Source organism: Quercus robur, chromosome 6, assembly GCF_932294415.1.
Source record: "Quercus robur chromosome 6, dhQueRobu3.1, whole genome shotgun sequence".
In the NCBI taxonomy this organism is placed as follows: Eukaryota; Viridiplantae; Streptophyta; class Magnoliopsida; order Fagales; family Fagaceae; genus Quercus; species Quercus robur.
This window is the reverse complement of record NC_065539.1, coordinates 6644392-6657827: the sequence shown is the minus strand read 5'-3', so window position 1 is coordinate 6657827 and position 13436 is coordinate 6644392. Positions and strand designations below refer to the sequence as shown.

The window sequence follows — 13436 nt, the reverse complement described above, 5'->3', positions numbered from 1 at the left end:
TATTTTAATAGAATTAATAGTGGTTGAAATTGATTGGGTTTTGAAAGTTGGGGGACAAGATTGACATAATTCATAATTAAAAGACCAAATTAAACTTTTTCCCAGTAATGAAAGGACCAACTTAGTAATCTTAAACCATAAAATTATAATGTTTATTTAGCTCATTCTTTTTTCTTCTTCTTCTTTTCTATTTTATTATTTTACTCATTCGAAGTCTGAAAAAACAAAGAGAATCACTTTATGGGAATAAGAATCCTTCAATGGAGACTGTATACCCTGTTTCGGGTGTATATAACATCTCTTTCACAACAAGTGAGTTCTAAAAAAAATATTATTATGTTTCCAAAATTAGAGGTTTATTATTCCCCTACTTTATTTTTGGGAGTATTTAAAAAGGAAAAAGAATATCAAAGACGCATTGTAGTAGTCTAGAGTATTTTTTAGATTTCATTTAAAGGATAAGTTTGAATTTGAAAGCAAGCCAATAGTATTTGTATTGTATTAGGAGTATGTTTTTTAGGTTTGATTTTAATCTATTTATTGTATAATAAAAAAATACCTAACAATATTTATGAAACATTTTTTTTAGAGAGTATAAACTTATAGCGTGTTTTTGGTGTAGGTGAGAATTGAACCTCAAATCTCTTATTCAACTATCAAAGACTTTACCAGTTGAACTAACTAAAACCCACAATATCTATGAAACAAGATTTTATTCTATTTAATGAAAAAAATTACCCAACACTATCTATGAAACATTCATTTAATTGTTGTAGGAGTCTAGGAGCCCTTCTAATCACGTTGAAAGATGTTACGTCCACAACATTTTACAATATTTTCACAAAAAATCATAAGTGGTTAGTTATTATTAGTTCAAATTTGAACTTAACACTAAGATTACTTTTTTGCCCCAACAATAACAACTCATAACAACCTGCCACTTAGAATTTGTTGTAAAAATATTGTGAAAATGTTGTGGACATATCATTTCTCAATTATGTTACTTAGTTTGTAAAAAAAATAATAATAATAATAAAATCAAAAGAGGTTTATTCCAACTGGTAGATTTATATTTCAGATCTCTAATAACTACTTTTTTTAATTTAAACTATAGAAATTTTTTTATAATCTTATTTAAGGGTAATTTTGGAAAGGCAAGACAATAAATGATATTTCTTTAAAAAGTTGGATTTTTTAAACATGACAAACAATTTGGCACATAAGGAATATTTGTTTGGTGTAAAAAATTTTCATGGTTTATTTGTTAAATAAGTTGGACAAAATTACAATTAAACCTTAAAAAATTAAACTTTAAAAATATGTTCATTTTCTTTTATGATGAAAATTAGCTAAGCCTTTCTCAAAAGAAAAAGGAAAAAGCTAGCTAAGCCAACCATACCTCACTCATCTACGTTTTCAAAATCAAAACCATACTCTCAACTCAAATTAAAGACTGAAAAAATATTGTCAACTTAAAAACCCTAAGCATGCAGAACAATGGCTTAATTACCATGGTATTAATTAATCACTATGGTATCTTATAGGATAAATCACGTTGTAGCAAAGAACGATGTTAAATTTTCACAATTTGTTAAGGTGATAAGTTATGCTTAGAACAACTTCACTTTTATGTGAACCCACAACCCACCATTGACATCATTTTTATAAAAGTTGTAACAAAAATTTGTATCACTAGATTTAATAATAGTAAAAACTAAAAAATAGATATCATTTAAGTTTGACAAAACAAAATACTATACATAATAAAATGAATAAAACTATCTTTTCCAATTTATTACGTAACAATTTTTAAGATTATCTATGTGTATTATTTAAACAAGTTATATAACCTATTAATAGAGTCAAAGAGAGAACTCCAAATATATTTGGAGCCAAACTTTTTCCTAATGAAATAATTCATACATCACAAACTCTAAATATAGCACACTCAAAACGCTAAAGTCAATCTCAATGGTATTGACACATGATGTGGAATTTTGAATAAAATTGTGTCCCAATTTTTAATCTTCCACTCTATAGTTTATACTAGAGTAGCTTATAATCCCATGCATATACATAGATACACTTAAATATATACAATAAGATGCATATTATAATTCCTTTTTTTTTTTTGAGAAAATCTATATATATAATTTAAATACTATTGATAGGCATTCTTATATTCTATCAACTCTTTAAAAAGTCTTGTAAGAATATTATTAGATATAAAATGTAAACTGTCCATTTTTATTTATTTTTATTATATTTTTTATTACTTCTTAATTTTTGTTATTGTGAAGCACTATTTTTTTTTTACGATTCATTTATTCTAGACTATCTAGTTTTTGTACTCAATAATTTACTTAGATAAATATTTACGATGTGGTTCCACATTTGATTTTAAAATTAGGAAGTAAAATTTTCTCTAAAAATAAATAATTTAGGACACATGGCGCAAAACTGGACTCTAATTTGAAATTCTAATTGAACTTTCTCTAAGTTTTTCCTATTAATATATATATAGATATGTCCATTTTTATTTCAAGATTAAACTTTAGTTAATTTATAAGTAAAAAAGAATCTTAAAAATAAAAAATAAAAATAAAAAAATAAAAAAGAAGGGCATATAACAAGTTGTGATGAGTATAACATAAATCGAAACACATAGGATTTTTATTAATAGAATATTGACATGTTAAGATCTCACAAGTCACTGACCTCGGTGTGAAAGTCAAATATTAGACTTTTTAACTGCTCATCAATATTAGTAAACTTTCTAGAGAGATAGTGAGAGGGAGTGGAAAAGAGTTATGACTTATTATAGGGGTCTTAAGTTTTCTAAATTAATTGTTACTATCTTCTTCTAACTCTTTGTGAGGCTCTTATAATTGATAAGCCAAAAAAGGGTAATTAACCAACTGATTGTTATAACAGAAAACGGAAATAGCTGACAAAAGATATTATTAAGCATCAGAAATTTTATGCTCATATAGGTTGAGGGAGAAAACAAGTTTAACACATAAAAGGGTTATCAAGATTCTTGAACAAAAAGTCTTTTCTGTTTTTTAAAATTCTGGGTCATCTTGAATAGTTTGTGAAATGTAGTTAAGAGAAACTGAGAAAGTACAGGTTTTTTTTTTTTCCTTTGTGAGAAAGAATATGTGGCTTCCAAAGAAAAAAGAAATAGAGAAGACAGAAGGAAATGGGATAGTTGCAGTTGCCGTTAACAATGACAAAGGGAGCCAACAAGCTCTCAAATGGGCTACTGACCATCTTCTTTCCAAGGGCGAAACTCTCGTTCTAATCCATGTTGTTAAAAGAGCATCCTCATCTGCATGTAACTCTCTCTCTCTCTCTCTCTCTCTCTCATGCATATTAAAATGTGTTATTTAGGAGGTACATCATGCATGTTAAGTTTATGGGCTAAACTTAAATGCAGTTTCTTTAAGTGTTTTATCTTAAGTTTTCCAATCAAAGTCAATCGTGTGATTATATTAATCAATGAATCACATGGTTGAATTTAATTATTTTTAAAAAAATTACACTTTTTATGATGTATTTGGTAAATATAGTCATATAGTTTAAATTTGAATTTAATTGAAAATCCTGAAGTATAAGACCTTAGGAATTGTGTATCTTGCTTAAACTGTTAAAATTGGTTTGGAATAACTTCATTAATTTTCTCAGAAAATGCCTCAATGATTCAACAAAATTGTTTTGACCGATTATAGATGAATACAGCAACGTTTGCAAAAGCCCCTTTTGCAAACGCTGAATAGTTGCCACATAATGGTATTTCATAGGGTTTGGGTTCCTCAATTATTTTGTAGTACTGTAGAAGTAGCATTAGCAAATAACAATAATAATAACAGAAATGAGAACAACTACAGTAACTATGGTTTTAAAAACTAAAATGTTTAAAGAATCGAAAACAGGTTTAGTTCTCAGTTTTTACCAGTTGAATAGGCAATTTTTCCAGTTTTTACCGAACTGTTTCTAGGTCTATTGAACCGGTTCAACCAATCAATCCGGTTCAATTTTTAAAACCATGACAGTCACAATAATAATAATAGACAAATATATGTAAAAGAAAAAAAATGCTACCTATTTAAAATATTTTGGATCCAAATAACAAGAAAACTGTGCATATACCATGATTTGTACCAATCTATATGTAATACTTAAACCCTTGTATACTTATCTATATCTATGTAATAATAATATATAAAAAGTTGAACCTAGTATTTAATGTTGTTATGCTTCTCTTGAGCCACATCATTAGTCACATTACTTTTTTTTTCTTTTTTTTTAATATTAATATATTCAATAGTTCACCATAACTTTACACATGCTCTAATCTGATTGTAACTCACTACAAAACGCGGGGGCCTTGGGCCGCGTTTTTTTATCAATATTGTGCCATATCATCATCTTTTTTTCCTCTATTTTTTTTTTTATGACAAAATTAAACATATAAATTATTAAAATATTTAATAGAGTAGCACATTCAATTATGTCACTTTATATATTCAAACGCTTAACAATATTTTCTATAAACAAAAAAATAAAAACACTCAACAATTTTAATGGTTTTAACTTTACATATGCTGTAACTTTTTTTAATGTAACTTTACAGATTCAAACATTCAACTATTTTAACAATTTTAACTTTATATATGCTCTAATTATACATATAGTCTAGCAATTAATTTTGCCAATATCTCATTGTGACACTTCATCCACTTATTTCCAACTGTCTCTCTCCTATTTATCTTTTCTTCTCCCTATTATTCTCCACCTTATTGATACATTTACTCTAACTTTTCCCCTCCATTTTTGCCTTTTTATCTCTTCACTATTCTCTACTTTACCGTTACGCTTCCTCCATCCCTTCTTTTTTCTTATATCTTAACTCTTCTTCTCCCCATCTTCTTTTCTATCAATTTGATATCATCTCTATCATTCAGTCCATATATATATATATATATATATATCCCAAACAAAAAGATGATTTCTCTCATTGTCTCACTAGGTGGATTTTTGTTCTTGCTTGTAGCTCTCATTTATGTTGATTATTTTCGTGTTTTTTTATAGCTCTTCTTTAAGCTGATGCATTTTGGTGTTGTGATTTTCTAATTCCCCGGCACAAAGTTTTCTTTCTCCCTCTTTAAGCTTTACTTTGATTTTAGTTTGGGTTAATGCTTAGTTATTTTGGAATTAGAATCTTGAGTTTATATCAAAACACAATCTACATGATCACTATGTATTTGAATATTCCTACCAGTTATTTGAGTAATAGATTATTATAAAATCTATCTCTTATGCCTTTTTAATTTTGGTTAAGACAACAGTGTAATTTTGAGATAAGTTTTGAGTAATAAATTATTTGAAGCTTTTTACTGCTACTTGCCTTGGTTCACAGCATGACACATAGCTCTAGTCCCTTGAGACTTTATGTACAGAAGATGTGTTGCTTTTTAGAGAGAACAAATTTCAAAAAACAAGTCATATATCATTATGCTGCAGTACAAAATAGTTATATATTCTCACGCATGGTATAGGTCACAACTAGTTTGTATAGAACTTGTTGCTCTATAACATTTATATTTGTAACAATGATAGTAGAAACTAAGAGAATAAGTTCAAAATGTTAAATACATCTAAAAAAAAAGGCTTATGGTGTCACACTAGCAAGATTGCATGCATGTTCTCATCATTGCAGATAACTTCTCTTCAATACAAGATTAGAAGCTGTTATGACTTTTGTATGTACAGATGGGGGAAAACGTGCTGCCATTTGTGATAGCAACGAAAAAACTGCCTCACTGCACAGACAACAACTTGAGCAGCAAAATAGGGATATATTCTTTACCTACCACTGCTACTGTACTCGTAAATATGTAGGTTTTGGCATTTCCCATTATCTTCTCTTTATGCAATAAGAAAATGTCCTTAGTACCATGCATAGAAAATGTCATGATGTTTTATTTCTATTCATGATATCACCTCTTTTTATTTCTATATCTTTTCTTTTATTCATTGACACGTGCAAAATTTTGTATCAGATACACTGCCTCGATGTCTTACTCGAAGACACAGATATAGGAAAAGCATTAACAGACTATGTTGCCCATGCTGCAATAGAGAAGTTGGTTCTTGGTGCTCCGCGGCATGGATTTTTGAGGTAATCTCCTTCTAATCTTTTAACATGATCAAGCTCCCAGAATGGGGAAAGAAAAAGAAAGAAACTCACAGTAAGAGGTCAAAAGATAATATCTTCAAATATTATAGGGGTTTGTAAAACTGCCTTGGATTATTATGCCACTGTGATATGCCCAAAAAATGCCTTGCTTCTCCACGGTTTTTGCACTGCCATGATTGAGTAAACAAGGAAATAGGAAATGAAAATCACAAATCATGACTCATGAATAAATGAAGTTAAAATTAAATTATTGATCTCTAGGAGCAGAACAATTCGAACATGAGAAATGCAAACCAATTGGATGTCAGAAAACTAATTAAAAAAGGAAGGACATCATGAATAGTGAACCGCTCAAACTAAAGCACTAGTAGTAATGTAACTTTTTCTCTTTTTCTTTTTCTTTTCTTTTTTGGAAGCAGTAGATAAGAAACAAAGTTTCCAACAAAATCTGCCTGATTGTAAATTGCAGGTTTCCTAAATTGCAAGAGAAAAGTGGTCAAGCTGCTAGAGAAATAAACAAAGTAGCCTTTTGTTCATTCTTTTCTCAAACCATTACAGTGTAAATAGAATTGCATTATTGATTGATTGAAAGAACAAAAATGAATATTCCGTCTCTTATTCAAAAATTAAGTAGATTGGTTTAATAAAAAATTAAATAATATCTTCTCAGTTTAAAATCATCAAATGATTAAGTAGCGGCATTCTTTCTTTTGTCAAAAAAACTTTCCGGATTCATAGAAGTTTCACTATCAGACAACATACAAGAAGGCAAGTGCAGATTCAGAAAGAATATCCACTCGACTCAAACTAAAAAAGTTATAGTAACTCATCCTTCAATTGAACAATGTAGTTTCATTTGTTACGTAAGAATCACTTACAGTGAAGCATGCTATCATCATGCTTTCTTTGTAGCTTTAACTGAAGTAGCATGTCCATAACTCTGATAAGCTAACCTAATCAATTGTGTGAACTACATTTTAGAAAGAATATATGACGCTTAATTTCAGAATATAAATCCATAATCGGATAAGGCTATAGATGCATTGACTATGTATGCTAAGTTTCAATTGTCTTTTTTATGCAGATTCAAGTCATCAAGCATTCCAAGCACTGTATCAAAAGGGGCACCAGATTTCTGCTCCGTATATGTGATCCCAAAAGGGATCCACCTCTCTTCAGTGCGAAAAGCATCTCGTCCAGCCCCCCATACTTCCCCACTACTTGAACATATTAAGAAACTAAGTGCCAAAAGCATTGAAACTTCTGCCACTCTCTCCAAACTTACAATGAACTTAAGAGGTTTGCTCCTCTCAATTATAAAGCTTTCTCAACTTTTCTTCATTTAACTACTGATAAAAACACTCATCATTTATGTGTAGCAGAGAGGAATTCATTTAATCCTCGCAGCAATGGGCCACCAAGGTTAGTCATAATAAATCTCCCCAATTGAGGATGATATGATGCAGTAAACTTGCAACACCTTAGTGTTATTGATAATGATATTTTTCTACCATCTGTCCGCAAAGTAAAAAGGGATATCATGGTTGTGAGTTGTAAATTTGGCTTGACAAAGAAATGAAATCTTAATATTTAAATCAATCAAAGAATCTGTTGACTTGAAAAGAGGGTTGAAATTAATGGGATTTTTTCAAAACCTCTAGAGAATTTAGAACTGTCATAGCTATTCAGGTTGAATTCGAGCTACCTCATGTTATTTTTCATGCAGAAATCTTTATTTAAATTCTTAAAGGGGAGAGAGAAAGAGACAGGGATGCCTATAGTCCAAATTTTTTTAATACAGCAGCTTGAAATTTGAATGCCATTTCCTTTCATTACATGACTGGCCTCATTATTATGGTGAACACAGGCAGCCCTTCACAAAAGGAGGAAGAGGGAAGAATTCAAAGGCCTATTCGGAAATTCTAGAATCAGATAATGATATATCATTTATAAGCAGTGAGAAGCCAAGCACTGAAAAGATGTTTCCTACAGTCTTCAATTTTACTGATTCAGGCCAAACCTCTCAGCTTTCAACTCAATCAATCTATTTAGATTCCAAGGTCAATGACCTCAGTCGTTTGGATTATTTCTCATCAAGTTCACAGGAGAGTGGTAGAACATCTTGTTCAGGGTCATCCCAAAATTTGGTAAAGACATTATCTCTTAAAAACAGCATTTCTTTGAAGAAGCCATCCTATACAGTATGCAACCATAATTGTGATTTAAATATACCTAAAACATCTGACAAGTGTAATCTATTTACATTGTGATAATTTACAGTAAAGGTAAGGGTCAAAGATATTAGTTTTACCACATGCAATATAAGATATAAAAATATAAAAAATGACCGTTTATTCTCAAAAATTTTGCTTCTAGAGAAGGTGACAGTTTTGTTCAATGATTTCTAAAAACAAAAGAAATAGTATCTGCTTTCAAGAACATAGGTGCAAGAAAGAAAGAAAGAAAGACACACACACACACAAACACACACACATAGATATAGTTATAAAAGCCTAATCTAAATGGTTCCTTTAGTTATACCTTTTTAGGGAATATCCTAGCAGTTACGAAAAACGGAAGCATGTACCTAAATCTGACTTCACACAAGTCTTAAACCTCAATATCCCAAACCAACCTGATATCACCATTATTTATTCTTTAAACAGCTTGAAAAAAATTGTCCCATCAACCTTCTTGTTTTCTCAAGTGTTTATTTCCCAGAATAAGCACACGTTTTTTGCTTGATACCTATCCAGGATACTATCTAAGATACCCATTAGATTGAGCACAAAGACATAATACAAAGGCTACTAGCGGAAGATGAACCATTTTCAGTACATTCCTTTCATCTAAATTAAAACATTAGATTCTATTTCATACGCATTGCAAATATCAAATCTTCTCATTAAGATGGTACTATACATACATCATCCAGATAACTTCCACTTATGAGTATTTAAAAAGTGCAGGATGATGAGGAAGCTAAGATGAGGAGACTGAAGCTGCAGCTGAAGCAAAAAATGGACATGTACAGTGCTGCATCCAGAGAGGCATTTAAAGCAAATCAAAAGGTATTGAAAAGATGCATCTAATTTGTGTCTTCTCAAAATTAAGAGATAGTTTCTAAAGTTACGTTTACCATAGGCAATGGAGCATCATTGGAAACTTGCAGAAGAGTGGAAGTTAGATGAGGTAAGACTAGGAGAGGAAGCTGCACTGTCAATAGCAGAGAAAGAGAGAGCTAGGTCCAAGGCAGCTCCAAAGAGGATTGCAGAGTTGGGGACACAAAAAAGAGCAAATGAAAAAATCAAAGCCCACAAAGAAGCAGAGCAAGCTAGGTGGGCATTGGATAATCTAGCCCAAAGTGATCTCAAATACAGGAGATACACAATTGAGGAGATTGAGAAGGCAACAAATTTCTTTTCTGAATCTCTTAAGATTGGGGAAGGAGGTTATGGCACTGTGTATAGGTGTTACCTTGATCATACACCAGTCGCAGTCAAGGTTTTACATCCAGATGCTGCTCAAGGGAGATCACAATTTCTGCGAGAGGTGCGGAACCAAGAATATTGGCTACTTAACATACATGAATAAATCATAGTAATGCACTTGATTGTATTAGACAACTAGGCACGCAAAAAGAAGATAGCATGCATATAAAAATGAAAAAGCAAGTTGATCCCAACATGGTTTTCCAATTTCAAGCAGCCTCTGTAAGAAAAATATAGAAGTTTCTGTTGAATAGTACACCTTTCAATTTCAAGGAGCCTTGCACATAAGCTTGACAGGATGGTTATAAACAAAAGTTATTATGCCAAATCCTATAAGAATCCTCTACAAGAGCTTGTAAAACATCTATTTGGTTAAAAATTTTCATTTTCTTAAGCACTTCCACCCCTGCATGACATGCACATTACCAATAAATAATTGAGTTGCTTCTTACATCTTCCTCTTAAACTCTAATGCAGGTAGACATACTTGGCTGTATAAGACATCCCAATATGGTACTCCTTCTAGGATCCTGTCCCGAGTTTGGCATCCTAGTCTATGAATACATGGCTAATGGAAGTTTAGATGACTGTCTCTTCCGGGAAGGAAACACTCCAGCCCTCTCTTGGCAACTCAGGTTCCGAATTGCTGCAGAAATTGCCACAGGCCTGCTCTTCCTCCATCAGACCAAGCCAGAGCCAGTACTGCACTGTGACCTCAAGCCAGGAAACATTTTGCTAGGCCACAACTACGTCAGTAAGATTAGTGATGCTGGATTGGCCAGGTTCGTACCTGCTGTAGATGAAAATGTAACAGAGTTCCACACGACCTCAACAGTTGGAACCTTCTGCTATATTGATCCAGAATATCAACAAACAGGAATGCTTGATGTAAAGTCTGATATCTACTCCCTAGGAATCATGCTTCTGCAGTTGATAACAGCCAAGCCACCAATGGGCCTGGCTTACATTGTTGAACAGTCTATTGAGAACGGTTCATTCACAGAGATGCTAGACCCAGCTGTGCTTGATTGGCCAGTTGAAGAAGCATTGTGCTTTGCAAAGCTAGCACTCCAATGTGCAGAACTCAGACGGAAAGACCGGCCAGATCTTTGCAAGGAAGTATTGCCAGAGCTCAGTAGACTGAGAGAACTAGCTGAAGAAAAGATGAACTATATCCTCTAACACAGCAGTTCTCATCCCTCACCCAATCACAGCCACGCTACAATACAACAGGTGAGTTTAAAACATGTAAATTATCAGGAACATTTGCTCACTAAATATACTTATGATACCTCCATTCAATAAACTTTACTTGGCATTTGAATTATTGTTAAATCTTCTCCAAAATCAAGAAATAACCACATAAAAGGCAAAAGAATAGTTTTTTTCTCCTTGTGCTCAGCTCAGGGCACAGGTCCACAGAAAAGGAAAGCAAGTTCAGTCAATGGAACATAGTAAGTAATAAGATTTATTGATATAAAAAAAGAGACATTCAAGTACACAGGAAGTGTACAGGGGTGAACAAATTAAGTACAAAATTTTCATAAATCAAGTAAACCAAGAATTGAAGATAAAGATTGGTTTCACAAATCTGACAATCAGTCCAATAAGGTTCTAAAGAAAAATAGCTTGAGGTCAGGCATGGATCTCTCATTATATCTTCAAAGCAACTACTTTTTCTTTCCCTCCAAAAGACACCACATCAAACAATGGGGGACAACTATCCATATATGACCATTTCAATGACGACCAAACCAAACTTGCTAGCAAGCTAGGAGATCGACAACATTCTTTGGCAAAACCCAACTTACTCCAAAGAAACCCAAAACCATAAACCACAGATCCTTAGCAATCGGACAATGAAGGAAGAGATGATCAATATATTCACCATTACACTCACACATATAATGTAATAGAGTATGGTCAACATTTTTTGCAGGATGTATAAGCGATCCACTCCTGGAGAACTCATCAAGCACATCATCACTGACAGGAAGACAATCAAGTATAGATTGATCAACACTTTAAGTAGTATGAAGATCAAAACCTAAAGGTTGGTTTATTTTCTTTGGTTCACAGGTGTAACTGAGTAATGCTAGCAAGTCAATTCAAGTTCCTTGAGAAAGCATTGCAACAGAAAATTCAATACGTTGAATTTTGTTGCTTTGCTATGTGAAGTTGTTCAACGGACCACATTGACTAGGCTTCCCCCCACCCCCCCCCCCCCCCCATAAGTATAGTTTCATATAAATGTTAAATTGAAATGTTATTTGAGGTTCCTTTCTTGGAATTTGATTCCCATCTTGTTGGGGTTTAGAAAGTGAAATTGGCGTGCCAGTGTGAAAAAATTGTTTTTATGTAATATTGTTGACAAGAAGTGTAATAGAGTATGATTTTTTATTTTTATTTTCACTCCAACAATATTCCACATTAGAAAACTCAAATCTTGTGCCTCTTATTGGTTTGAGGTTAAAAGACCAGCTAATCAAACATGAAATGAATGCTTCTATCCAAAGTAATCTGAATATGAAGTATAAATGATCGAGAAGTAGTATATATTCTTTCCTACTTGAGATATTCAAACCATTCTCCCCCACAAATACTCAAATGAAAACAGTCAAGGCAATGGTCTGATAAACACAAGGAGAGAGATTGCTATATATTAAGGAAGAAGAACCAAGACAATATACTAATTGCAGTATCTCCATCAAACAGTTTAATTTTAATATCAACTGATAATGTTGATGGGGTTCTGCAAAAAAATGGACCTATCTTTCCCATTGCTTTGCTGCCTAGCACTCCAGCAGACCCAAGTGACTGTCAAGCTTGAGGCCTAACTCAACTACCAACCGCAGTTCTAATACAGGCAGTATGTGGAACACAAAGGCAAGAGCAGTCCAACCTTATCCAAGTGCTGATGTCTCAGTTGTCAGAAACTCTTTCAAAGTAAGTTTTCCCTAAGCAGACTTCAACTTCATACGCCAAACAAAGATTGTAACAGCAAATTGAAATCATGAACAAGGTTGGTTCCCCAAAAAAAAAAAAAAAATTTGATTGAATCAAGTTTATTCACTTTCATTTCTATAGTGCGATGTTTGCAATTTAGAAATCAGGCAAATAATTTGACCACACAAAAACAACTATAAACTCCTTTTTTATATAATACTTAGCCTCCGTTTGGGAAGCGCAATTTGCTCTTTTCCCAGCGGAAGTGTTTTTTTATGTAGGCCTTGTGCACTGATCACAAGACCTACAAGTACAGAATTCAGCAACTTTTTTTTTAAAACTAGGTCCCACGGTACTATTTACACATTTAAAAATTATTTTGCTACAGTATTTTCAATTTTCAGTTTTTACCAATAAACGATATCCAAGCAGACCCTTAGTAGCAAGTTCCTCCAATATCAATTTTGATTTTATGAGAAATTATATTTACATATATCTATAAAGTATAGTAAAAGTAATGATCTTTAACACTAAAATCATATAAGCTAGAGAAGCTAGAGGTTATGAAGTCCTATCAACATAAATACATTATTGCAAGTTTATGATATGTATTTTGGTCTGATTTCCTTCACAATCTATTTGGCTACTAAGAGGTAGACCCTGTCAGTTTCTTTAAGACTTTCTCCCATTTCCCTATGTGTGTGTTAAAATACTTAGTATTTTCAAATATATATATTGGCTACTAAAAAAATACAACTTTTGAAAGCTCTTCAAGCTGATGAAAAACAAGAGTGCCC

General features: G+C 32.3%; 1 protein-coding gene across 1 annotated transcript; it reads left to right on the top strand.

Annotated features, from left to right (window-relative positions):
- The first annotated feature begins 3159 nt into the window (after positions 1-3159).
- On the top strand, positions 3160-10885 carry LOC126689633 (U-box domain-containing protein 35-like). The gene is made up of 8 exons (XM_050384861.1): positions 3160-3337; positions 5752-5900; positions 6066-6184; positions 7287-7507; positions 8003-8349; positions 9172-9273; positions 9347-9754; positions 10171-10885. The coding sequence occupies exons 1-8, from the start codon at positions 3160-3162 to the stop codon at positions 10873-10875; spliced, it is 2229 nt and encodes a 742-aa protein (XP_050240818.1). The 3' UTR covers positions 10876-10885.
- The last annotated feature ends 2551 nt before the right edge of the window (positions 10886-13436 follow it).

Bases quoted from the DNA above. Each gene is read 5' to 3' on its own strand.
- LOC126689633 (XM_050384861.1), top strand. From the start codon at position 3,160: ATGTGGCTTCCAAAGAAAAAAGAAATAGAGAAGACAGAAGGAAATGGG. The intron at 3,338-5,751 runs GTAACTCTCTCT...CAAGATTAGAAG, and splicing joins AAGAGCATCCTCATCTGCAT to CTGTTATGACTTTTGTATGT. The intron at 8,350-9,171 runs GTAAAGACATTA...TAAAAAGTGCAG, and splicing joins CAGGGTCATCCCAAAATTTG to GATGATGAGGAAGCTAAGAT.